General features: G+C 46.2%; 1 protein-coding gene and 1 pseudogene across 9 annotated transcripts in view; one reads left to right on the forward strand and one right to left on the reverse strand.

The window, feature by feature from the left end:
* The first annotated feature begins 2,827 nt into the window (after window positions 1-2,827).
* LOC147900467 (zinc finger CCCH domain-containing protein 1-like) overlaps window positions 2,828-24,164 on the forward strand; it is a 30,051-nt gene continuing 8,714 nt past the window's right edge. The window contains exons 1-4 of one of the 9 annotated variants that reach the window (XM_087377354.1): window positions 2,828-3,060; window positions 5,536-5,603; window positions 5,790-6,001; window positions 6,146-6,406. Coding sequence is in view for 1 of the 9 variants with exons in the window: in XM_087377351.1 (XP_087233477.1) it covers window positions 5,447-5,448; window positions 5,536-5,603 (70 nt within the window). In the remaining 8 variants the exon portion in view is untranslated. Of the gene's footprint in view, window positions 3,061-3,384; window positions 3,403-5,242; window positions 5,449-5,535; window positions 5,604-5,789; window positions 6,002-6,025; window positions 6,407-24,164 lie in introns of those variants that run through there. The other 8 variants (XM_087377353.1, XM_087377355.1, XM_087377357.1 and 5 more) reach the window with 8 other exon arrangements.
* LOC147900468 (uncharacterized) lies at window positions 3,083-4,087 on the reverse strand (annotated as a pseudogene).

Raw genomic sequence — 24,164 nt, forward strand, 5'->3', positions numbered from 1 at the left:
CAACTCACCATGCTCCAACTTATGGGGAGGTGGGGGGAGTGGAGAACAGAGCTTGTACTAAAACCTTAGACCTCTGGGACTTCACTATGGGTTTAGATGGGGAGTAATATGTGTCAGTACGGCATCGCATCAAGGGCATAACTGGCTCGATGCCTACCTTAGTGACCCATTGCCTCAAAAATGAGGAATCAACCCCCTAATCTATCTGCACAAAGTTGTAGAGTCCAATAGCTGGTTTGCTTCAGCTGAATCTCAGGTCCCAGGTGAAGCACATAGATTGCAACACCCAGCTTCTGATGGCTAGCTGAGAAGCCAAGCTGAAAAGTGGCGGTGTAACCATGGGTGACCCACATCTCCCTCCCCTGGGGGCCAAGCTACTCCTCCATCATGTCAAACATCTACTGCTGCATCATAAGGTCAAATAGTGTGGGAGTCCACTGCTCCTGTCCAGACATCGAGAAGAGACCCCCAAAAAGGGCGTGACCACAAGCCAAACACTCCTATAGAGCCTACTCGGGGTTGCAAAATCAGGATATACACCTCTAGAGCCATCGGGTATCTATCAGGGATCTCAAGATAGTTCCACAGTCCTAGCCACCAAAACTCTCTAGGTAGAGGCTGTACTAGATGAGGCTTGGGACCTGGAAGCTGCAAAATGGACCGCCTGAGCTCTACTGCATGAAGGAGGATGCACCTAGACTAGGCTGCGCCTGGGAAGAGGGGACCGAGGCTTGCTACAGGGGAGAGGACTCTAGCACCCCCTTGCCTGAAGGCACGGGTCTAGAGAGAGAGGAGGGGTGGGTAACAGAGGGGGCGGAGGGGGTTGCAGTCCTGGAGGCAGGGAGGGGAGGAGGGCAAGAAGAAGGGGGATGGGGCAGGTGGTACGGGTGACTACAGGTTCAAGGGGGGGAATTGGGGGGGTGGAGGTGGGGGCTCAGGAGGGGGGGCAGCCCTGATGGAGGGTCCACCGAGACCTGCTCAATGGAGGCTCTAGGCTCCTGCTATAAAGGGACCTCGGTGCTTTGGCGCCTATGGCTTAGTCGGAATATTGAAGGTCTCCTCCTTCGGCTCCATAGGGGCAACCTCTGCCAGCTTCTCTTGAGGTTAAGGGATCGCCGATCGGGCTCTCTTGCACTCTCTGACCCTAGCCTGATACCTGCGACACTTGAGGGATGCCTTGCTGGCCTTCTCGTGTTCAACCTTGGTCCAAGTCCCCTGAGAGGGGCTCGTCCCAAGGTGTTTGCGAGTGCTGCTGATGAGAAGATCCGATTACATGGGCTAAGGTGGAACCTCCTGCTCCTGCCTAGGCTGAGGAGGATCCCTGACCTAGCCTCTCATGCAGTCTTGAGCTAAGTGTCCCATCTATTTGCATTGAAGGGCACTGGCCTGGAAGACTAGAGACCTCTTGGGATAATTATGGTCAAGGGCTTAATCTAAGGTGCATGTGTGCATCTAGGGGAGTCACATGTGTGTGTGTGTGTGTGTGTGTGTTGTAGAAGCACATCTAGTGCTATGATGTGTCTAGTGTGTGACCTAAGTGAAGACGTAAGCACAATGGGCCCCACATGGGAGGTCAACATGTATACATCTCTCCACTTGTATGCTGCCCTTGAACATAATCTTCTCATTCTTTTTCTTTTCTTCCACAGGATTGAGTTGCCGGCAGATCAAAAGGTGTATTCTCCTGTTTTCTGGGTAGACAAAACGAACTTGGAGAACAACATCGACAGCAAAGAAGAGCCGACAACGAAGCACCAATGCAAACAAACGAACATAATGACTTAGTTTACTGCATTACGTGCATTCCGACTGGTAGACAGTATATAGGACACACGATAGACCTCTCCAGGTGGATTACCCAACATAGGAGGAACCCACCGACAAAAATGGCGAGTGATTTTGCTACTCAACCGTTCGATGAGAATTTGAAATGAAAAATTTGGAAACTTCTGATAATGTAGACAAAGCTCGCACATTGGAACAGTATTACATTAAAAAAAGGGGTGCCATTGGACCATTAGGATACAATACTCTCGACGGCCATCCTGCACGGTCTCAAAAGTATTATTTCTTGAAAAGAAGAAAAGTAATATAAACAAGACACATGGGTGCATGCAAGCACTGCCCTTGAAGATCCATTTATGAATGTGAGTATATCAAACACATGACAATTGATTGCTTTTGAAAAACATCCTATGAGAAAATGTCTCCCCTTTGTTTGCATCAAAGTGGGTCATTGGAAAGATTTTAATTCAAGGACTCAAGTGAAACTGTTCCATGTTTGTCACGTATCCATGCAACTTTCAGAGGACTGAAGATGCAACCAATTCCATGGCTGCCATGTGGCCAGTAGCCCGAATTCAAAGGCGCAACTAAATAGTTGATATAGCCTGCTCCTTTCAGGGGCAGTGCTAATAAAATGGCCTATCTATTCTAGAAACTATTGCATCGTAATTCTGCAATGCTTGAGTTCATGAATTTGAAAACCACTCATCTCTTCATGAAACTAACAAGTTCGATTCCCTGCATCTCCCATAAATTCGTTAGAAGTGCTTTCAAATATCGTACCTAGGGACTTTGCACATGGACTGGTTTAGGATGGGACTAGGGCTGGAATGCGCTTTCGATCCTAGTCCCTTTCTAATCCAGCTGGCCTAGAATGCGACTAGAGTGGTTTTAACGGAACCCATCCTAGACTCCAAGGTTCATACCACGTGGTAGTCTTTAGGCAAGCAACATAGTCCCACGTGGCACACTATAAAAAGCAACCCCAAACCCAGGGAGCAGAGTGGCTTCAAACGAGATTCTACCCGCCCAGCCTACACCGTTCACTGCTGCCTGCCTGGTTCCACGGAGGGAGTCATCGTCCCCGGGGGTAGGGGGGCCGCTGCTGCTGCAAGGCGCCTATGTGTATCTTTTTTCTTGCTATCTCGGGCTGCAAGAATAAGACTTGCGCTTGAAGGTCTTTGCTTGGCTGGCAAATGAGAATAGATTTCACGGCGCCATTGAGAAGGGCAAGTGAGAAGGACATCTGAACAACTTTGCTCGGCTATTCTGGAGGTAAGTGAATCCAACGAAATGCTTAACGCTTTGGAGGTAAGTGAATCCAACGAAATTGTGGAGCTGCCTCGACGAAGCTCAAAGTCCCACTGAAAGACACGTCCATGCCTTTGACCACGTACGGAAGCTCTATGAAGTTGCTTCCCCTTTTTTGCAAGCTGATTTAAAGAGTCAACTGTCAACAATCAGTAGTCCCTCAATGACCATAGGTACGAAAACGAAATGGGAAGAAACAATTTGTGGGCTGCTCGTGCATCGGGGAGTCTTTCCTGGACCAAAATAAAATCACGGCCCCAAGTAGTAGTTTTGGCAAGCTTCTGAGAAGAGCTGTTCAGAATTGGGGTAAGCAGCGTGGACGATCTAGACGCATCGTGCCAAATGCGTCTGTCAGAAGGGAGGAATTCAATCCTGCCCTTTTTCCTTGAAAACCTGGAGAATTCTCAGCTTTGTAGAGTTAATAAATGACGAACATGTAGGCCTTTCCGTAGGTAACTCCTTGACTTTTCATAAGATCTTAGACATTTTCTCGCAAGTCAATCACTATAATGGGAGTGACTGTCAGGTGACCTTCGACAATTGCAAGACCTGTCGTATTAGAGACCTCTACTTGTGTAACAAATCATTCTACGTATCTTCTCAAAACAATGTAACCTGAATTTTGTTGAGCGATTGAGAGTTTGGGATTTGATTAGGGAGATCACTTCGCTGAAATAACGTTTTGCAAGCTGTGACCACAAAAATCAACTTAGACTAGAATTTTGATTTCCATTTGAGATACAAAAATTCGATACTTGCCCTCACTGTAGGCTATGACCTGAGTGTTCCCGCCACTTACATAAAGAACCACCGGGTCTGCAGCTGCAGTAACCACCCGTCCCATTTCAATATGGGCCACACAATGATTTACAGCCACTATAGGTTTCTTCCACAGCTGAGAGAGAATTCTTATGACAATGGCTGCAGCTTGTAGCGGGGCACCCATGCCTGGGCCTTTGGTGTAGCAAATGCAATCGAGATCATCCGGATGAAATGTTTGTCATGTCTCATTTATGAAATCAAGAAGAACCAGAAAGACTGAGTCTCCCTGCTGTAAATTGCATTAAAGAAAGTCTCTGCCAAGTTCCTAGAAAGCTACCATGTTCGATAAGATGAGGTAAAGGAACTGTTCAAGAATCAAGATTCTTGTTTTCGTTGCGACAAGATATTTCTGCAGATTCAGTCTGCGCCTGAACTAGAACGTGCTGCTTGTTGCACGGTGTTTACTTTTGACTATTGGGAGCTTTATAACATATTAAGTAGCTTCATTTGATCTTATGAACCTAAGTTCTTTTACTGCTTGGTGGTATTTGCCATTGAGAATCCCATGATTTTCATTTGAAGAGCGGCAGTCCATTTATTTAAGACCACGAATCATGATTGTACACTTGCCTAAATGCAAGAAGAGGAATGAAGTTTCGTTTATGGATCTGGAAGAAACTATACACATTAGTACAAATTGATTTGTGTGAAGGACAGACTAGTCACTGCTGAGTCTGCCCTTCACCCCTGAGTATAAATAGAAATGCGGTTTGAAGACGTGTAAATGGATGCTCATGTGTTTGTGGGTGTGGGTTGATGCGTGCTTATGTATGAGAGTGAATGTTTAGCTTCTGGTCTACTCCATTAGGTGCTGATAATATAGGTGGGGATGCCATAGTTGCTAGTTCCTTTTGTGGGTGATGGATTAAGTTTTGTGGGACTTCGTCATGAGGCTTGAAACTGCATTGTTTGGTTGGTTTTAAAAGCATAGGTTTGTGCACGTTTCTGGGTTCAATTAGATATGTGAGTTAGTATGTAGGTTGCAGGCATTTGTGAGAGAATTTGCTCATACAAGTGATTTTTGGGCTGAACAGAAGCTGCCACATGGGCAGCCATAGCACATCCTTGTTGTATACGTTTCAGGGTAGCCAATAAGGCCACCCTTATCATTGCTTAGGGCTGACTGTAAGCCCATCTTTAGGGATGGTTGTGGGGCTCACATTTGCCCTGCCGTAGGCCCATATGGAGTACCCAGCAGAAAAGTGCCTGGAGCTTTAGGTCTGGAGAGCTGCTTACAATTGGCTCCTACAGACTGCAGTCTGAGCCAGGGAGCAGACCTGGAGCCCAGTTGGCCCTGGTCTGTGGAGGTGTACAGACGGCCTGGTTGGCCAGTCTAGGGGCAGATCAGCCCCTATAAAAGGGGTCCCTTGGGGGGCAGAAGGTAGTTCAGTCTACAGCTCAATAGGGCATCGACAAGTGAGTGCATAGGAGGGAGCAGAAGATAGGAACTCAGCCATGAGCAGCTACTGACGAGTGCACGTGGCAGTTCAGGAGGATTTACAGCAGGAGCACTAGAACGTGATTCTAAATGTGAGCACTTTTCCCTCCAAAAAATGTGTCATATTTTGGGTGATGTCACGTTCATCATAACTGTAGAATTGTTTCTCTTGGTGACAGGTATTGGATTGCAAGGGAAGCAGGCCTTGTTGAAGAAAATTTTGAAGAGGGTTCTACAAAGTTGACAGGTTGGTACCATTTGATGTTGTAAACTTGGATGAGTGTCTAAATTCTGCACAGTATGTTGCAGCCTACTCACAATCACGAACACATTTCTTTTTTAAACCAAGTTATCAGATCTTGCAGCTATTTTTTGGAATGGAAAAAGTGAGCTAAGATGGCAGCTTATGCTTGAGTTCTGATATGACTGCCAGTGAACTAGTATGCTTGGCCAGGATGGACGAGTAAGAGACGACGAGCCAAAGCGTGGATACATGTGGATATTGTAAGGGGCTTAGCACATGGACTGGTTTAGGATGGGAATTTAAACACTTTTCCCCATCCTATTTCTGCTGACGTGTCAAACATACTAGTTCACTGGCAGTCTTTTGGAGCATTCAACCACAGTTGTACCCCTCAAGCTGAGGTTGTTCCCTGGATTTCATACAGTTGCTATTGCCTCAATCTTGTGTCAATCTCTCTCCCCTTCTTGCATGCTTCTACACACTCTACTCTCAGATGGTATCAGATGTCTTGGTTGACCGGAACACAAGGAGCTGATTCAGTGCAGGCTTTGCTACATAGATCTGGGAGTACTTTGAAGGGCTGGTCGTCCATTGCTGAGCTTCTACAGGGCGATCTGAGGCAGCACTACAAGGCAGCTCTTTGATGCAGTCTTCACACATAGGGGTCGGCCACAAGTCCTTCAGGTGGCTTGGTACATTCTGAGGCACTTCGGCAAGCTGATCAAGGATTGCAGCAGCCTGCCTCAAGGCGATTTGAAGCAGAGGAATCGAGGAGCTGTTTGGAGGTGCGTGGACACAATTTACAGGTCGGCACACTATTCCGAGCAGCCTTCCCAAGCCGTGGTTCCGTCCATTCGTCGGCATCTGATTGGACACCTTAACTACAAGTAGGGACAGCTAGTTGGGGTTGACAGCCTTGGAGAAGATGGCAACAACATACCCTTTCACTGCCACTTGTTTGGACAAGTATGTGTGGGTGTGTGGATTTGTATGTGTGAGAGCATACTTTTATACTATGGTCTACACCCACTGTTGGGCGCTGATGACATCAGTGGGGATGTCATAGTAGCTAGTCCCTGCTATGCGTGATGGAGTTTATGGTTTTCAATCTTATGAGTGACTCTTGTGAGATTGAAACTGCACTATGTTGTGTTTTTAGAGGATGAGTTTGGGAATGTTCCTGGATTCATGTACCTGGATTCATGTAGGTGTAAGTCATCAGGGGAGCTTTTCCTCTCCATCCCGCCTACCTTTTCTTGTTCTCCGTCTAATAGGCTGTGTTTTGTTGCCAGGATCAGTAGCAAAGGTGTGCAAGGACGGAATAGCTCCATGGGACCACCTTGTACAAGCAAGGAGAGAAACTCGATGGCACGAATTGCCCATTGGAAGCTCAACCTAAAGATCTGGTTTATACACAAAGGCCTCTGGAAGATAGTTCAGGGCTACGATGAATGTCCTGAGAACGCTATTGATTGGGATGCAGCGAGAGAGGATGCTTTCCAAGAGGAGCTCCAGGCTTGGGAGAAGTGCATTTAAGGTATCGTCAAAATTGGAGGATCTCTATGCGAGGGATTCTCGATGCGCACCGTGACTTTGTAGGGTCAGCAATTCAATCTCAAGTTCCCCACAGGGAATGCGATGCAGCCCTTCCTGATGCAGGCCAAGGTCATCCATGGCCAGCTTCAGGCAACTGGAGCTACCCTTTCATCTCTCCAATTTACTGTCCTCATCCTAACCAAGCTCCCACCACAGTACGACATGGTGTTGAGGTGTCAAGTCGCGACAAGTTAGCTTGACTTTGATGACTTGTGCTCCCTTCTCCTTGAGGAGGCATCGGTTCTAATATCTTAGGGATAGCTTTGGGTTAGTCTTGGTGGTGAAGCACTTTTGACAATGCACAAGAAAAAGTGGGTTAAGTGCCACGAATGCAGAAAGAAAGGGCATTTGGCCAAAGATTGTCTGTCCAAAGGCAAAGCTAAGGACCAGGAGTCGGCGGAGTCAGACTAATCTTCCCAGTCAAGTGGTTCCAAGGCAGCAGCTGTTGCGAAGGAACGCTAGATAGTACTTGGCCTTCTGACAGTAAGGCTTCCCCCATGGGTCACAATCAGAGAGGGCATGTGGGCGGGGTGATTATGGCCCCTATCAGTCGAAAGTCTGGTAGGCAAAGCAATGCCGTGGAGCTATGGATCAGATGTGTTCAAGGTTCATTGCTTGACGCCCCAGAGACTAAGGACCACAGTTACGCTGAAACGCGTTTCAGAGCCCAGCCAGGCTTGAAACGCCGTTTCAGGGAAGCCTGGATCGAGGTCTGAAACGTTTCAGGACCCTAAAACGGCTGGCTGAAACGTTTCAGCCAGCCTGAAACATGTTTCAGGGCACAGAAATGGCCCGTTTCAGATAACAAATCGTCTAGGGTCTCCAAATGTCGCAAAAATCCGTTCGCCAGCCCGATTTTGGTCTGTTTGATTTCGATTTTGGCCTCCTATGCAATGTTTCACTCCTTCCACTCCTTCAGCCTCATACTCTCTCCATCCTCAAGGTTTTCCAGCCCTCCTTGAGTCCCATTCACTCCTTTGTACTCCTTTCTCTTATGCAGGCTGCTTCAGCTCTCCATTATCATCTACTCCCCTTCAGCCCTCCTTCAAAGCTCGAACTCCACTCATTCAGCTCTCTTTCAGGCTTCAGCCTTCTAAGTTAACTTCTAAGTTCTAATTTGTACCGTGTTCTAAGTTCTAACTTCTAAGTGACATTGTGGTAAGTATTATGCACTATATTTTAAGTTACAGGTAGGCATTTTTATTCGAGGATCCAGGCTATTAGGTGCTTTCATCGAGGTGAATTCAATAAGGTGTTGCTGGAGGGTCCATGGTTGCATCTTCATCGGTTTGCTTCTTTAGATCATTATGTTCACCATCAGTTGCAGAGAGTGTTAAAGTTATGCATCTCATAGTGAGAGAGGGCTTATTTGTGGGTGCGCCCCGCCTAGACAAGACTAGGGTTACTGATTGATTCGTTTGGGGCTTGAATTCCACCTGATCTGAGGCAATGTTTCCTAAATGAGGCTGATGTGGCGTGGCCAAACAGGTCGTTTGGATTGGCAGCCTGTCGTCGGGCAGATCTGGCCTAGGGTCACCCAGGTCTGCTGAACTAGGTCAAGTCAACAGACCTGACCTAGGTTGGTTGATAGCCCCCTTGGGTCGCAGTTCACAGCCCCCTGGGTCAGTCTATTCACTGCCCTATATGAGGGGCTCTACTCCTCTTTCACTGGCAGTCTTTCGGAGCATTCATTACCCCTCAGGTTGAGTTGTTCACTGGATTTATACAATTGCTATTGCCTCACTCTTGTCAGTTTCTCTCTCCCCTTCTTGCATGCTTCCGCACATGCTACTCTCACAAGAAGTGCTAGGGTACTTGTCTAGGCATTTGCATTCGAGCTTTGTGTTAGAAATGAAGAGGGAATGAATCACTCAATCCTCCACCCAAGATCTCTCCAACTCTTACACACTCAACGTAGATAGATGGTCAGAGATGCAACAAACACACACTCAGAAATAACAGCAAGTATAGACGGAGAGAGAGAGTATATTCATCCATCGGATGTACAGAAAATGGCTCCAAGGGAGCAATACAAATCAAGGGTGCTGGAGAAAACGGATGAACTCTCTCTCACAAAACTGTTCCAGATCTGAGTGCTGAACACTGCCTTGGAGAAGGGATTTCTGTAATGCATTGGATGCTGGGCTGGATGCAGAAGTGGGCCTTTTATAGGCTCTGCCCAGGCCCCTTCAAATGACCGACCAGCAGGGTCAGTTACCCTGTTTGGTGGCCGACCATAGGGCCCCATAAACCGACCAGGGTTGGCCTTGGTCGGTGGCCCTGGTTGGGCCGACTTGGCCAGCCACAGGCCCCTATATAAGGGTGCCCTAGGCGGCCAGTCTGTGCTGCTGCTGGTGCCTCCATGTGAGGCCTAGAGCCCCCCTTATACCTGCTGTTGCAGGCTGCGACCAGCCCTCTGATGCCTACCTAGGTCTCTCCCCGGCCCTACTACCTCTCACTGCCCCTTGTCCCCTCAAATCGGGGGCTCACAGGTGGGCACAGTGAGATTCTAACACGCCCCCTCAATGTCACAACTGTGGACCAATCCCCATACGTCTGATGAGGTGCTCCATCTGTTCTCGAGGGAGTGCTTTCGTGAAGAGGTCGGACAAGTTGTCGGCGGTCGGGCAGTACATGAGCTCGATCACGTCGTCGATGATGAGCTCTCGAACAAAGTGGTGATGAACTTCGATGTGCTTGGTCCGCGCATGAAACACTGGATTCTTGGCAATGGCTATGCAACTTTGATTGTCGCACATCAACACTGTTGCGACGTCCCGACTCACGTCCATGTCCTCGAGAATCCACCTCAACCACAGTGTCTCACAAGCTGCTGTACATGCAGCTCTGTACTCTGCCTCGGTAGATGAAAGGGCCACTGTGGGTTGCTTCTTACTCAGCCAAGAGATGGCACCCGATGCAAGTAAGAAGCAATACCCTGTTGTTGATCTTCTGGTGTCAGCATCACCCGCCCAATCATTGTCACAGAACCCGCCTAGTTCGATGCCTTTGGTGTAGGTGATCCCGTAGGTGCAAGTACCCTTTAGATACCTCAGCACCCGTAAACCTGCATCCCAATGACTCTTCCTGGGAGAAGCAGAGAATTGGCATAATAGCCCAACTGCATAACAAATATCAGGTCGAGTATTGGTAAGGTAAAGCAAGCTTCCTACCAATCGTCGGTACAAAGGAGTATTGACCGGCTGAGATGTGTCGTGAACACTTAGCTTGAGTCCGACCTCAATGGAAGTTACTGCTGTCTTGCAATCCTCTTCAGAAGTTCTCTGCAGTATTTCTTGTGTGAAATGAAGATCCTGTCTTTGGCCTGCTTCACTTCTATCCCAAGGAAGTAGTGTAATAACCCAAGGTCAGTCATCTCAAACTTAGTCATGAGTAGCTCCTTGACCTAGGAAATCTTCTTGACATGGTCACCTGTCAAGATAAGATCATCAACATAGAGGATGAGTACCAATCACAACCCCTTCTCAATGAACAAGTAGAGGTTTGCCTCAGAAGGGCTCCGACTTAGCCCTATCTTCTGAAAGAATACATCTATCCTTTGGTACCAAGCTCTGGGGGCCTGTTTTAGCCTGTATAACACCTTCTTCAACCTGCAGACCTTTAATGGGGACCCTGGATCTTGAAATCCTTGTGGCTGCTCTACGTACACCTCCTCCTCCAGGGTTCCATTAAGGAATGCGGACCTCAGGTCCATTTGAAAAATAGGCCAATGGAATTGGGCAGCAAGGGCAGTCACTGTCCGGATAGTAACCATGCGAGCTGTGGGAGCAAAAGTTTCATCAAAATCCATGCTTTCAGTCTGAGTAAAACCTTTGACCACTAATCTTACTTTGTACTTATCCAAGCTGCCGTCCGATTTGAATTTAAGTTTGTATACCCACTTAGTGCCGATGACTTTCCGTCGTGGGGGCCTGGCTACTAAGTCCCAGGTATTGTTCTTCAGGATAGCATCCATCTCTGCCTGCATGGCAGCCTGCCATTCTGGCTTGTCCTTCGCCTCCTCGAAGGACCTTGGCTCTTCAAGCTGAGCCACCAATGCAAAGTTCACGGAACTGCTACTCTCATGATCCATCTTGGTGAATAGCAAACTGAAAAACTGAAGCAAAAAGATGTACTGACCTCCCGTGCTAGCCTGAGCTGAAAACGGAATCGCCTTTCTGCCAAGGGACTCCTTCCTTCAGAGTCCTTTGATGAAGAAGAGTTGAAAGCCTATGGCTCTGATACCAAGTTAGAAATGAAGAGGGAATGAATCACTCAATCCTCCACCCAAGATCTCTCCAACTCTTACATACTCATCTATCCAAGTTGAGTGTGTAAGAGTTGGAGAGATCTTGGGTGGAGGATTGAGTGATTCATTCCCTCTTCATTTCTAACACTTTATGCTTGTCTTCTGAAGGTGAGTGCCAATATGATGCTGACGGATGCAAGTGATAGTGAGGATACTCAAAGAAGGATCAAGGGCATGATGGGAACATGAGTGGTGACTGACCTGATTGAAAACTGTGTGTCCGTGATCCGGACGCAGCTGGGAGCAGTTCTACAGCTTCTGGAAAGGGACCATTTGGTGGAGGGCTATGTTGAGTAGTAGCGACAAGGTTCTCTTTTTACAGGTTCCAAGGATCAAGGTTGCGGATGTGGCTGGGGGAATCACGTTGAAACATACCTAGGATGCTTGGTACCTTACAAAATATCCGGCTTGTTCCTAGATTTGGAGGTGGATGATTGGATGGACCTGTTGATGCCTGAGTATCTTGAAGATCCCGGTGTGCTTGACTTGAGGGGCAGTGCCACTGGCAGCTAGTACTGGTATGTCGCCATTGTACTTACAACCGAAACTGACGAAACAGCTATGGCTTCATAAAAACCAGACAGAATTCTACTCTCAGAAGCTCTCCCTCTCTCTCTCTCTCTGAAGATGCACTAGGGCCCAGGACAAATTGTCGGGCTGGACCCCCCCGAAGGTCTTTTATTCATTTCAGAAATTCAATACAGAAGTTCAGCTTAAAGCTGTCTCGTAAGTCTCTCCTGTAAAACATGAAAAGAATTCCTCTTTTACAAGAGCTTCAAGCCCCATTCAAATTGGCAACATGCCACTTGTCTAAAATCTAGACTAAAACCTATTACAAGCCTCTAAGGGCCATTCTGGAGTCTTCAAAGCTCTCGGTCACACGAACCGCTTCCTGGATGCTTGTCAGGCTCCCATTTCGCTTAGGAAAAATAGTCCTTGCTAGTACCTGCAACAATTAATTAAAGCGCACCACCATGGTACCCATTAATTGTTAGCGCTTTGCATGCAAATAACACACTGTGGACTAATCCTAGTCACTGTGGGCGTCCCCACTGAACACATGTGCACATCTAAACAAATATATATACAAATAAATATATATATATATATATTTTCTCTGGTTGACCGGGGTCAACACTCTTGATTATAATTAAAGAGCTTTGACCAAGGGTCAAGGCGCCTTAATTATAGCCAAGTCTCTCCAACCGAGGTTGGCACATCTTGGTTAACCGGGGTTAACCCCTCTTGGCGCATGCCAAGTCTTGTTGACCGAAGTCAACATTCTCTGACCGCAGTCAGGTTTACTTGACTGGAGTCAAGTATCTTTGACCGTAGTCAATCCTTTGACCATTAAAATAACTCTTTGATCATAATTAACACATATAAAACTCTTTAATTATGATCAAATAAATGGTCAACTGTACTTTGACTTAGGATATTTACATTGTGGTGACATCCCCTCGGCTTCTATTCAGTTGACCTCAACTGAAAAGCTTCCTTGTAAACATCCAAAAGCTGTGGATGATCGGATAACATGTCTTCGTCCATCCAGTTGGCATCTAATGCCGTATAATTCTTGAATTTTACAAGATACCTGTAAAATTGCTTACCCTGAGGGCCTTTACGTACAATATGGTACACAATTTGCTCTGGCTGAAGGACTTCCTCCAGCTCATCCACTTCTGGTGGATCTTCAGATACTGGTTCTGTAGGCTCTGGTCCCTGGAATTTCTTTAGAAGACTCACATGGAATGCATTGTGAATCCTCCAATGCTCTGGCAATGCTAATCTGTATGCAACCTCATTTATTCTCTCTGTAACCCTAAAAGGGCCATAATATCTGGGAGATAACTTTGCATACACTTTCTGTTTGCCTTTAAACTTGCGGAGCCTAGCTTTTTCAAACCTCAAAAGTATCCAGTCCCCTTCCTTGAGATCTAGCTGTCTCCTATGTTTATCTGCAGCCCTTTTATGTTTCTCTTGAGACCTTTCAATTGCTGTCCGGACTTGGCTGTAAGCTGTCTGGAGGTCTCTTACAAACTGATCAGCTGCAAATATTTCATCTTTAGTTCTCAATATAGGTGGCAAAATCACCTTCCCATATATGACTTCAAAAGGGGCTTTCCCTGTAGAGCTATGTACTGTATTATTGTAAGCAAACTCTACTAATGGTAGGTACTTTTCCCAGTCTGAACTTTGGTCACCCACGTAGCATTTCAGCATATCCAAAATGGTAGAATTTGCTACTTCACTTTGACCATCTGTCTGGGGATGGAAAGAAGAAGAAAAATTCAGATTCGTCCCCATGTTATCAAATAAAGCTCTCCAGAATAGACTGGTCATTCTGGGATCTCGATCACTAACAATGGACTTAGGCATACCATAATGTTTAAAGATCTGTGCCATGAACAGCTTAGCCATATGATCTGCCTTTATGGTTTTGCGAACCGGAATGAAATGAGCTTGCTTGCTGAATCTATCTATGATAGTCCAAATCCCATCATTCCCTGACTTTGATCTCGGCAAATCAAAAATAAAGTCCATTGTAATACTTTCCCATGGTGCCCGAGGCACGGGAAGAGGCATAAGTAGGCCAGGTGCCTTCCGTCTATCGTACTTTATTTTCTGACACGTAAGGCATTCAGTAACAAACTGATGTATATCTTTCCGCATTCCTGGCCAAAAGAAATACCTCTCTAGGGCTAGAGTTGTTGCTGTAATTCCTCTATGTCCAGCATAGGGAGGTGCATGGCATTCCCCCAAAATCTTTTTCCTCATCTCCTGGGTGATGCATAGGCAATCATCTTTCATTAAATACCCATCTTTCAGGGAATAGTGACTGGTAGATTGTCCTTCTTGCATCTGCTGTAAAATTTCACCAAAACCAGAATCATGAGCATATTGTTCCCTCATGCCTTCCAGGTCCTGATGATAAGCAATAGTTACATTATTGACCTGGGGTCTTCGGGACAAGGCATCTGCCACTCTGTTCCGAATTCCTGGAGTATGGACAATCTGAAAATGATACATTGACAGCATGTTTGCCCATTTCATATGCTTCTCTGAAAGCTTGGTCTGAGTCAAAAAGTATTTCAGACTTTGGTGATCTGTTTTGACAGTAAAATCTGCACCCAAAAGATAATGTTTCCATGTATGGATGGCATGAATTACAGCCAATAACTCTTTCTCATAGATTCCTAAATATCTTTCCCGAAGTCGTCTGCTTTCATAGGCTACTACATGACCATTCTGATGCAATGCAGCCCCAACACATTCTCCACAAGCATCGCAATCCACATCAAAAGACTGATATAGATCTGGAACTACCAAAATTGGCTCTGTAGTCAATTTTTCCTTGAGTGTATTGAATGCTTTCTTCTGTGATAATCCCCATGTGAAGGCTGCATTTTTCTTAGTGAGGTCATGTAATGGAGCTGCGATATCAGCAAAATGTCTGATAAACCTTCTGTAGTAAGAACACAAGCCTAAAAAGCTTCGAACTTCATGCACAGTTTTCAGCTCTGGCCATTCCTGAATGGCACGGATCTTCGCTGGATCCATTTGTATCCCATTCTTGGATATTATATGCCCCAGATAGTGGATTTCTTCCAGGAAGAATTCACTTTTCTTGCTGTTTGCATAGAGCTGATGATTTCTCAGCTCTTGAAACACTATAGCAAGATGTTCTCTGTGCTCTTCCTCTGTCTTAGAAAAAACTAAGATATCATCAAAGAAAGTACCCGTAAAATGCCTGTACTTCCGGAAGATGCGATCCATCATTCTATTGAATGTGGCTGGAGCATTTGTCAATCCAAAAGGCATCACTAAGTATTCATACAACCCGAATGTTGTGCGGAATGCTGTCTTATGCACATCCTGAGGCTGTATCCTCACTTGGTGGTAGCCACTCTTCAAGTCTATCCTGCTGAAAACTGAAGCTCCATTTAACTGATCCAGGACATCATCAATACGCGGAATAGGGAATCTATTCTTGATGGTCATTTTGTTCAGTGGCGATAATCGACGCACATACGGAATGAACCATCTTTCTTCTGTACTAACAGTACAGGGGAACAAAAAGGAGACGAGCTGGGCTGAATCAACCCTTTGGACAGCAAGTCCTGTACCTGAGCCATAATCTCCTCTCTCTGAGTCGCATTGACTCTATAAGGGGGTCTGTTTGGTGGCTCACTACCAGGCATTAACTCTATCTGATGATCTTCTGGTCTCTCTGGGGGTAACTCCCCTGGCAAAACATCAGAAAAGCAATCTTTAAAGTTTACAAGAAACTGGAACTTATTTTTGTCTGCATCATTCATTTCAGCATGCATATCATTCTCTTTTTCTTTTACAAAAACCATGTACGCAGAAATTGCAGACTTTATTGCTTTACCGCATGAAACATCAGATACAATGGGGATAGTGTCCCCTTTATTCCTGGCAATTAGACGCTGATTTTTCCCCCTATGCACAAATTCCAGCACTCTTTCAGGAAGAGTCAACTTCACTGCCTTGCGGTGAAACCAAGGCATCCCCAAAACTACATCATAGTGTTTCAGTGGAGAAATGAAGAAGTCTTCCTGATCCACATAACTCTGAACATGAAGACGGAGCTTCCCTATCAAGGGAGTAACTGGCACAGGATTTCCACAAAACATTTGATCGGCATCCAAAGCTCTGCCTTACTCTTCCGTCTTTATTCCCAGCCTCAGGGCTAGATCCTGTGATATGAAATTATCAGTAGCCCCTGGATCAAATAAAATTAGCGCTTGCTGGTCTCTAACTTTGCCCCATGATAGCAGCAATTCTCGTTCTTCTGGGTTCAAAGCATGACCCAGTATATCAGGAATTCCCCCCCGCCATTGGCTTTTGCGGTCCTCGTGGCTTCTCTGCCTCTTTTCCCTTCGATGTTGAAGGCTTTTCTGGGCACTGGGCAGCCACATGCCCCTCTTTACCGCACCTGAAGCATTTCCCATCTCTACGGAATTCCGCTATTTGTTCAGGGGTGAATAGAGATTTGCCCTTATAGGTCTTTGAGAACTGAGTACCCCTCGGCTTCTGAGGCTGAAACCCTTTCTTTTCAGCCTTAGGGGACTCTTTCTTTTCTGATTTTAGAAAATCAGTTTTCTTTTTATCAGCACGTCCTGCATGCAAGGATGGCACTGTAGATGGATCTTGTAGCGGCACAAGACTCGCTACTGAGGCTGAATGCATAAGATCTTGAATATTCTTTGCCCCCAAAGCATTCACTACTGCCTGAATTCTTGGAGTGAGACCTACTCTGTACTTCCTCATCTGGGTGCCTTTGGAGATCTTTTTGAACGGTGCAACCTGCAAATAAGCATCCCAAAACTTTTGGTTGTACCCATCCACTGTATCTCCTACATCCATGTGCAAACTGTCCCAGTCTTGAAGAACATGGTCTCTAAACTGTTTAGGCATGAACTGCTGGTAGAAGGCTTTCTTGAAGCCCTTCCACTTTCTTGGGGCTGACCCATCTGTGGTTAGTGCACTCCACCATGCACTAGCCGTTGCTGTTAAGTGTAGGCTGACCATTCTTAACTTGGAGGATTCTGAAAATTTCTCAGTACCGAATGCAGCATCAAACTGTCTGATAAACTGCAATGCTTTGTCTGTATGACCATACTGTCCATTGTAGGTCATAAACTTAACAGATTTTCCTCCCTCTTTAAATTCCCTGGTCGCTTTGGAAGACTTTCTCTTCCCAGACTTCTCGTGTTTCCTTCTTTTCCTGGATGGTTTATCTGATAAGGAAGAAGAAGACACAGAAGTCGAACTCGAGGTAGACGGTGATGGACTAGGAGATCGGTGATGATGCCTCGATCTCTTTTTACTATGGGACCGTCTCCTATGAGATCTATGAGATCTCTCTCTCTCTAACTGTACACGAGAGTGTGCCTCTGGCATTGGCACGTCATATACTGGATTAGGCATAGCTTCTGCTGGAAACAAATGCTGAGCCCTGGGATCCTTTTTAAGATTTTCCAGCTCTTGTATACGAGTGCGTACCATTTGTTCAAATTCTTGTTGAGTTTGTGGCACATTCCTCTGTCCTGGATGTACATCCCTATCTTGTGAATCCCACTGGATAGGTGATTGATCCATATTCTGAGATCTGCAGATTTCTCACACAGTGCGGGTAACTGATGCACGCTACTTTTGCTTTTCCAACAGAAAAAGTACCTCAACAAGAGGTGTTTTGCATTCACAATCTATGCCAGTACTGGCTGTCAGTTCAAGGCATACACCCACACAATTTCCAAAACATCAACAATTTATATTCCCCTTTTTTGGCTGCTGCAGATGGCTTCAAAAGGCATCTGTTTCCCCTTCTCTGTGCACAAAGGCATGCATCTCTTTTATTTCTGCAAAACTCTGATTTTCTCTGTTTTCTGCTGATTCTCTGACAGTAAAATGATTACCAGATAGATGAATATTGATGGTAAAAACTGTCTCTGTAACTCTTTTTTTTTTTTTTTGTGAACAGTGACCAGATGGGTAACTACTGGTTACATTAACCAGATCAGTCCTGTTCTGGTCTGGTTAGATGACTGTAACTTGGCCACTAACTGAAGCAAACTGGTTAACTGCACCAGTCCAGTCTGGTTAGGCTGTCCTCTGACCAAATCCCTAACCAGGGTCAGCTAACTGCAGTTAGCTTGAACAAGGTCACACTAACCACAGGTCTGCCAGCCTGGCTGCCATGTGTCAGAGTGCCACGTCAGTTCTGAGCTGGATGCCACATGTACTGCCACGTCATCAGCCTGCACATGCTGCCACATCAGCATTCACACGTGTCTGCCACGTCAGCTCTGTGCATGCCACATGTACACCTGTGCCACATCATCTGCCCTACTGGTTGCCACGTAAGCCTAAGGTTAAACCTTGGCTGGCAAAAAAAAATCGAGATTCATCGAGCACGTCCGTCAGCGTCGCGCACGTCCGTCTTCAGGATCTGCTCCTTCGCGAGTCTTGCATACGAGACCACGCCAGCAACACAGGCTCAAATTTATCTTCACGTGTTCACTTTCTCTGATTCACATCGACGCTTCTTCTGCGCCATTATTTCATTCAGCTGGACAACGCAACTGTGTGTTCACGGCCTTCCTTGCTTGTAAAAAAAACTGGGTGTGTCTGGTCGCTGGTGGAAGAAGATATGACAGCCAATCATCCGCTACCAACAATCCACACCTACGTGAAAATTCACGGACTCTTTCAGACTGCCGTCACAGGAGAAAGCTTCCGTCAATACGGTGGAGAGCGTCACCCATCCGTAGTCTCAGGGCTTCATTCTCGCCAGTCTCAGACGGGGACTTTCACCCGTACCAGCACTTACCAGCAAGTCTTCTCCCAACTGACCCGTGTAATATCTTCCGATCACTCAGAGACTTCACATCCTGGAGCTTCGTTGGATCGTCACAGTTTGAGGAAGCTGTGAAACCATGCTCTGATACCAATACAACCGAAACTGACGAAACAGCTATGGCTTCATAAAAACCAGACAGAATTCTACTCTCAGAAGCTCTCCCTCTCTCTCTCTCTCTGAAGATGCACTAGGGCCCAGGACAAATTGTCGGGCTGGACCCCCCCGAAGGTCTTTTATTCATTTCAGAAATTCAATACAGAAGTTCAGCTTAAAGCTGTCTCGTAAGTCTCTCCTGTAAAACATGAAAAGAATTCCTCTTTTACAAGAGCTTCAAGCCCCATTCAAATTGGCAACATGCCACTTGTCTAAAATCTAGACTAAAACCTATTACAAGCCTCTAAGGGCCATTCTGGAGTCTTCAAAGCTCTCGGTCACACGAACCGCTTCCTGGATGCTTGTCAGGCTCCCATTTCGCTTAGGAAAAATAGTCCTTGCTAGTACCTGCAACAATTAATTAAAGCGCACCACCATGGTACCCATTAATTGTTAGCGCTTTGCATGCAAATAACACACTGTGGACTAATCCTAGTCACTGTGGGCGTCCCCACTGAACACATGTGCACATCTAAACAAATATATATACAAATAAATATATATATATTTTCTCTGGTTGACCGGGGTCAACACTCTTGATTATAATTAAAGAGCTTTGACCAAGGGTCAAGGCGCCTTAATTATAGCCAAGTCTCTCCAACCGAGGTTGGCACATCTTGGTTAACCGGGGTTAACCCCTCTTGGCGCATGCCAAGTCTTGTTGACCGAAGTCAACATTCTCTGACCGCAGTCAGGTTTACTTGACTGGAGTCAAGTATCTTTGACCGTAGTCAATCCTTTGACCATTAAAATAACTCTTTGACCATAATTAACACATATAAAACTCTTTAATTATGATCAAATAAATGGTCAACTGTACTTTGACTTAGGATATTTACATTGTGGTGACAGTACTAGATGATGACAACATTGTCAACACGTTCCTGAAAGCTTCTGCATGGGAACTGAAGGAGCTTCTCGGACCATAGTTTGCCAATCCACACTTATGAGCCTCCATATGAGCAGAGCAACTGGGCTGGACACCTGCAGCATGTTGGGTGTAGAAGGTGCCATGTGCATACATGATAATGCTGCCACATGGGCACAGGTGAGAGGATGGAATGGAGCGCTGCCATGTGGGCAGCAAGCAGGCTGTATCACTTGGGCAGCACACTGTTGTCCTTCTAGGATTAGATTACCCCGTCCAGCATTGAGGGCTGGTAAAGAGCCTGGATTAGGGCAAGCCTGTACAGGGCCTATTTATAGGCTGTACTGGTAGGCTTTACAGCAGTAGGTACAGCGGCTACAGTCTGCAGTACAGTGCAATAAATGCAGACTCGGTCGGGCCAGTTTGTGGGGTCTGTTCTGCCAGACCAGGGCACTCCCTAGCCTACGAAAGGGTAGGGGGGGGTGGGCATGTTGCTTCAGCCAGCAACTGTTTGGGGCTCTCGTGTGTGCAAATCATCATCCAGGTGAGGAGGAGAGAAGCCCATGAGCATAGTGAGCAGCAGGGCTCCCTTGAGCAGCTAATAAAGCCTGACAAGAGGCACATGAGGAGATCGGGTGTAGGCTGCAGCATACAAGGCTCGTTGTGGTACTTTATCTCAGCAGAGTTTGCTGCAGGTGTTGGTACAGCTTTGAGCTCCTTGTGTACTGATTTATACATTGATTTATGAGGGCTGTACATCTGAGTGTTCTCTCTTCCAGACCTGCAAGTGCTTACGATCTTCTTTTGCATGCATATGTGCTGAAGTGAGATACAGTGGGCGTTGCACTTTTGTCATATCCTCTGCACTAGATGTCTTGCGTTCTCTTGCAAGGACATTGGTTTATCTACATGTTGTATTACTTGTGATATGCTATAAGTGTAGGTCTGATTTCCAACAGCTTGAAGGCGGTTCCAGTTGTGTGTGGGCATAGTGTTACGTGCACCAGTGCAAGTCACATGTGCAAGTGACATGGCTGCACAGTCATTATTTTGCAGCATCAATTAACAGTAGATTCGCATGGTTTTGGTCGATTACAGCCAAGGCACAAAAGTGCAGATCATGGAAAGGAGCAGCTGGGTCGCCCAGGGTCAGGTCAAAAGACCCGACCAAGCAGGTCTGTCAACCAACTGTTCTGGTTGGTCAAACTGCCTGGCCAGTCAGCTTTTTTCGAGCCTTATTTAAGGGACTGTTAAACCCTCAGTCTCCTGTTTGGTTCTGGCATTTGTCACCTGCAGTTCCAGCCTCCAGTCACACAGATCTAACCCTCCTCTTTGTTGCAATCAGTTCCATACACCTTGCAACCAGGACAGATTATCCACGCAGCAAGGGCACGACCTGGAAAGCAGCAATTCAAGGTGTTTCCAGTCCTGTTTCAGTAGCATAGTTCGCTCTCCCGCGATCGCAGTTTCTGCCTCAGCTAGGGGATTTTCCAGCTCAGTTTTGTATGCCGATTGGCACTCATGAACAGACAGTAGCTAGGGCCTTTTTGCGAGCATTTCTACATCATAAATAAAGCAGTGTACAATAGTTAAGAAGATCTCTTGCGTCCTTGCTTGGGTTCTCTATTTGCAATCAACTTGTACCTTCTCTCTCTAGCTTGGATCTCTCTCTCTAGCCTTGCACCTTGGGGGGGTTACGTGATCACATACGGATCTCTCTCTCCCCCCCCCTGATCAACCATATGGTGTCTTCCACCCATCCCAAGGGCAATCATTGCTGCTGTGCGTTTTGAGGCTGCACACATCCCGAAGTGTATTTACTGCTGCTGTATGGACGATTTGCTGGCTGCATGGATGTACGGAACAGCTGGGCACGTCATTCAAGGCTGATTCCTTGATGTACGGATCACTCTTGCAAGGCATTTGCGGGCTGTGTGTGGCTAATTTTCTTGCTGGCCTGTGACCTTCCTACACTACTTGCACGCACATCGATGCCCTTTCTGGCTGAACGGTCACACTCTCCTGCCCATGATCATATGCCTCTCTCTCTCTCTCTCTCTCTCTCTCTCTCTCAACTGGTTGCAGACCCATTGAGCTGAGAGCACTGGAAAGAGTCTTCAAATATATAAAGAGGATTCAAGATATGCAAGCACATAGGCTACCAAAGAGAGCATGGGAGGCAAGCAAGAGACCTCAAAAAACAAACAAGAGCAAGATGCTATCGTCTGGATGGGGGTATGACATTAAAGGCTGGTTCCAAAGATGGGAAGTTGCTTCTTACCTAGATGCAATGCCAAGGGAAGAGGAGAAAAGGACATTTTCTACAGCCCTTTTAGAAGCACTACACAGTAAATGGCAATCAGCGAAGAAAAGGACCAAATATGAATATTATTGTGAGAATATCAACTCCAACTATTGGACCACATACTCTCAGAAAGAGAACAAAGCACACAAATATATATGCACACCTATCTCTCTCAGGGCAAGAAGAAGCATCGCAATCATCCGAACTCAGTGTGGGTAGTTGTGGATCGGTTGAGCAAGATAACTCATTTTATTCCTGTCAATGAAGATGTTAAAGGTCCAAAGTTAGCTAGGCTATTTGTGGAGCATATCTATAGATTATGTGGGCTACTAGCCAGTATTGTTAATGACTGGGATAGAAAATTTAACATCCATTTTTAGAGGGCTGTGTTTAAGAGGTTAGAAACTTCATTGAATATGAGCACCATGGATCATCCACCCCCTGATGCAAAGTACCTCATAGCCTAGTTCATTGCAGGACTAAGGAAAAAAATTTAGAAGGGTATAAAAAAGATTAGCAGCTATGAAATGTTCAGTGCTGCTCATGCGGCAGCCATTGACATCGAGGATGGCATGACCGAATCTTACACTAGCAATGACACTCTCTAGAAGTGGAGAAAAAAGCATGGGAAGGAGTATCAAGGGAACAAAGACTCTGCCAGCTATGCAACTTAGATGAAGTGGAAAATGAGGCACATGTTCTTTTGACATGTCCGCGATATGAGCATCTAAGAGAAGATTTCAGCAATGTCACGCAGCATCACAACAGTTTGGAGCGCTTGCTTTCCCATCCTCACCTCGCAGCCTTGGGCGATTACATTACCAAGGTCCTTGCATACCGTGACCAATGTATTACACAGGTAGCAACATGCTAGCTGTCCACTCCACCCTTCTTCAAAGAAGGAGACTTTTTGTAACATTCCATTGGGTCCCATGGGTCGATTTCAGGCCCCCAGAGGACGATAATAATAGTTTCTTTCTTTCTTTCTTTCTCTCTCTCTCTCTCTCTTTTCAGACCGTGATTCTTCTGCTCTCTTTGATTCTAGAGCATTCTATCTCTCTCTCCCTCCAAGCTGCAAAATTCTCATGCTAGGCCTTGCTTGGTGGATTTGCTGCCCTCTGGGGAATGTTCTAACTCAGAATAGCGCATCTGGAAGTTGTTTTGACGCCATTTGGAGGGGGTTCAAGCTCATTTGCTGCTATTTCTTCATTTGCTTCGTGACTGAGGGTCAACTGTTTGCTGCTGGGGGCCTGGACAAAGGATAGGTGTGAGGGAAGAGCTTGCCCCTCTTCCATGGACAACGGGTACTGTCGTTTTGACCTTCATTTGACTTCCCTTTGTCATTTTTGAAGTTTGTCCTTGCTCTTTTATCGTTCGAAGTTACCTCTTGGCTACTCAGGCTTTGGACAGACACCCAGTTACAGAGGGTGTGCCTAGATTGGTGCCAGAGGGACAGTGTCGAGACTTTCTTCCTACCTTGAGGTCACTTGTTCAGTTTAAGATCTGTGTTATTGCATTGTCGCCATGAGAGGCTGGACACTGGATTGTGGGACCGCCAAACCCTCTAGAGCAAGCTGGATGCCTTGCAGAATGCAGTGACAACTTTCAGTTGGACTCAGACAGTGGGAAATGCCTTAGCCTTGCCTTGGCAATTGGGTTCTAGTGTGTGCTGGGATGGACACATTTTGAAACCAGGAATTGGCTTGGATAGTGGATTTTCCAATGAAGCAGAGTGCAAGGGTTGAGCCCTTGTTGTTGTCAGAATAATAACATAATTACCGAAAGGGGCCCAAAGCATTTGGGGCCAGTCTGCATCTCTTGCGTTTGGTTTCTGAGCAGGGGCACTCTAGCCTCTCTTTCAGTAAAGTTGTTTTCTCAGTGATATTTCACTAATGGAAGTGGCTGGAAATGATGTATTGTGGCTGTGAATAGTGTGGATGTCAAGT

This window comes from Dipteris shenzhenensis, chromosome 7, assembly GCF_047967505.1.
Source record: "Dipteris shenzhenensis isolate YYH24624 ecotype China chromosome 7, Dip_SZ_1.0, whole genome shotgun sequence".
NCBI lineage: Eukaryota > Viridiplantae > Streptophyta > Polypodiopsida > Gleicheniales > Dipteridaceae > Dipteris > Dipteris shenzhenensis.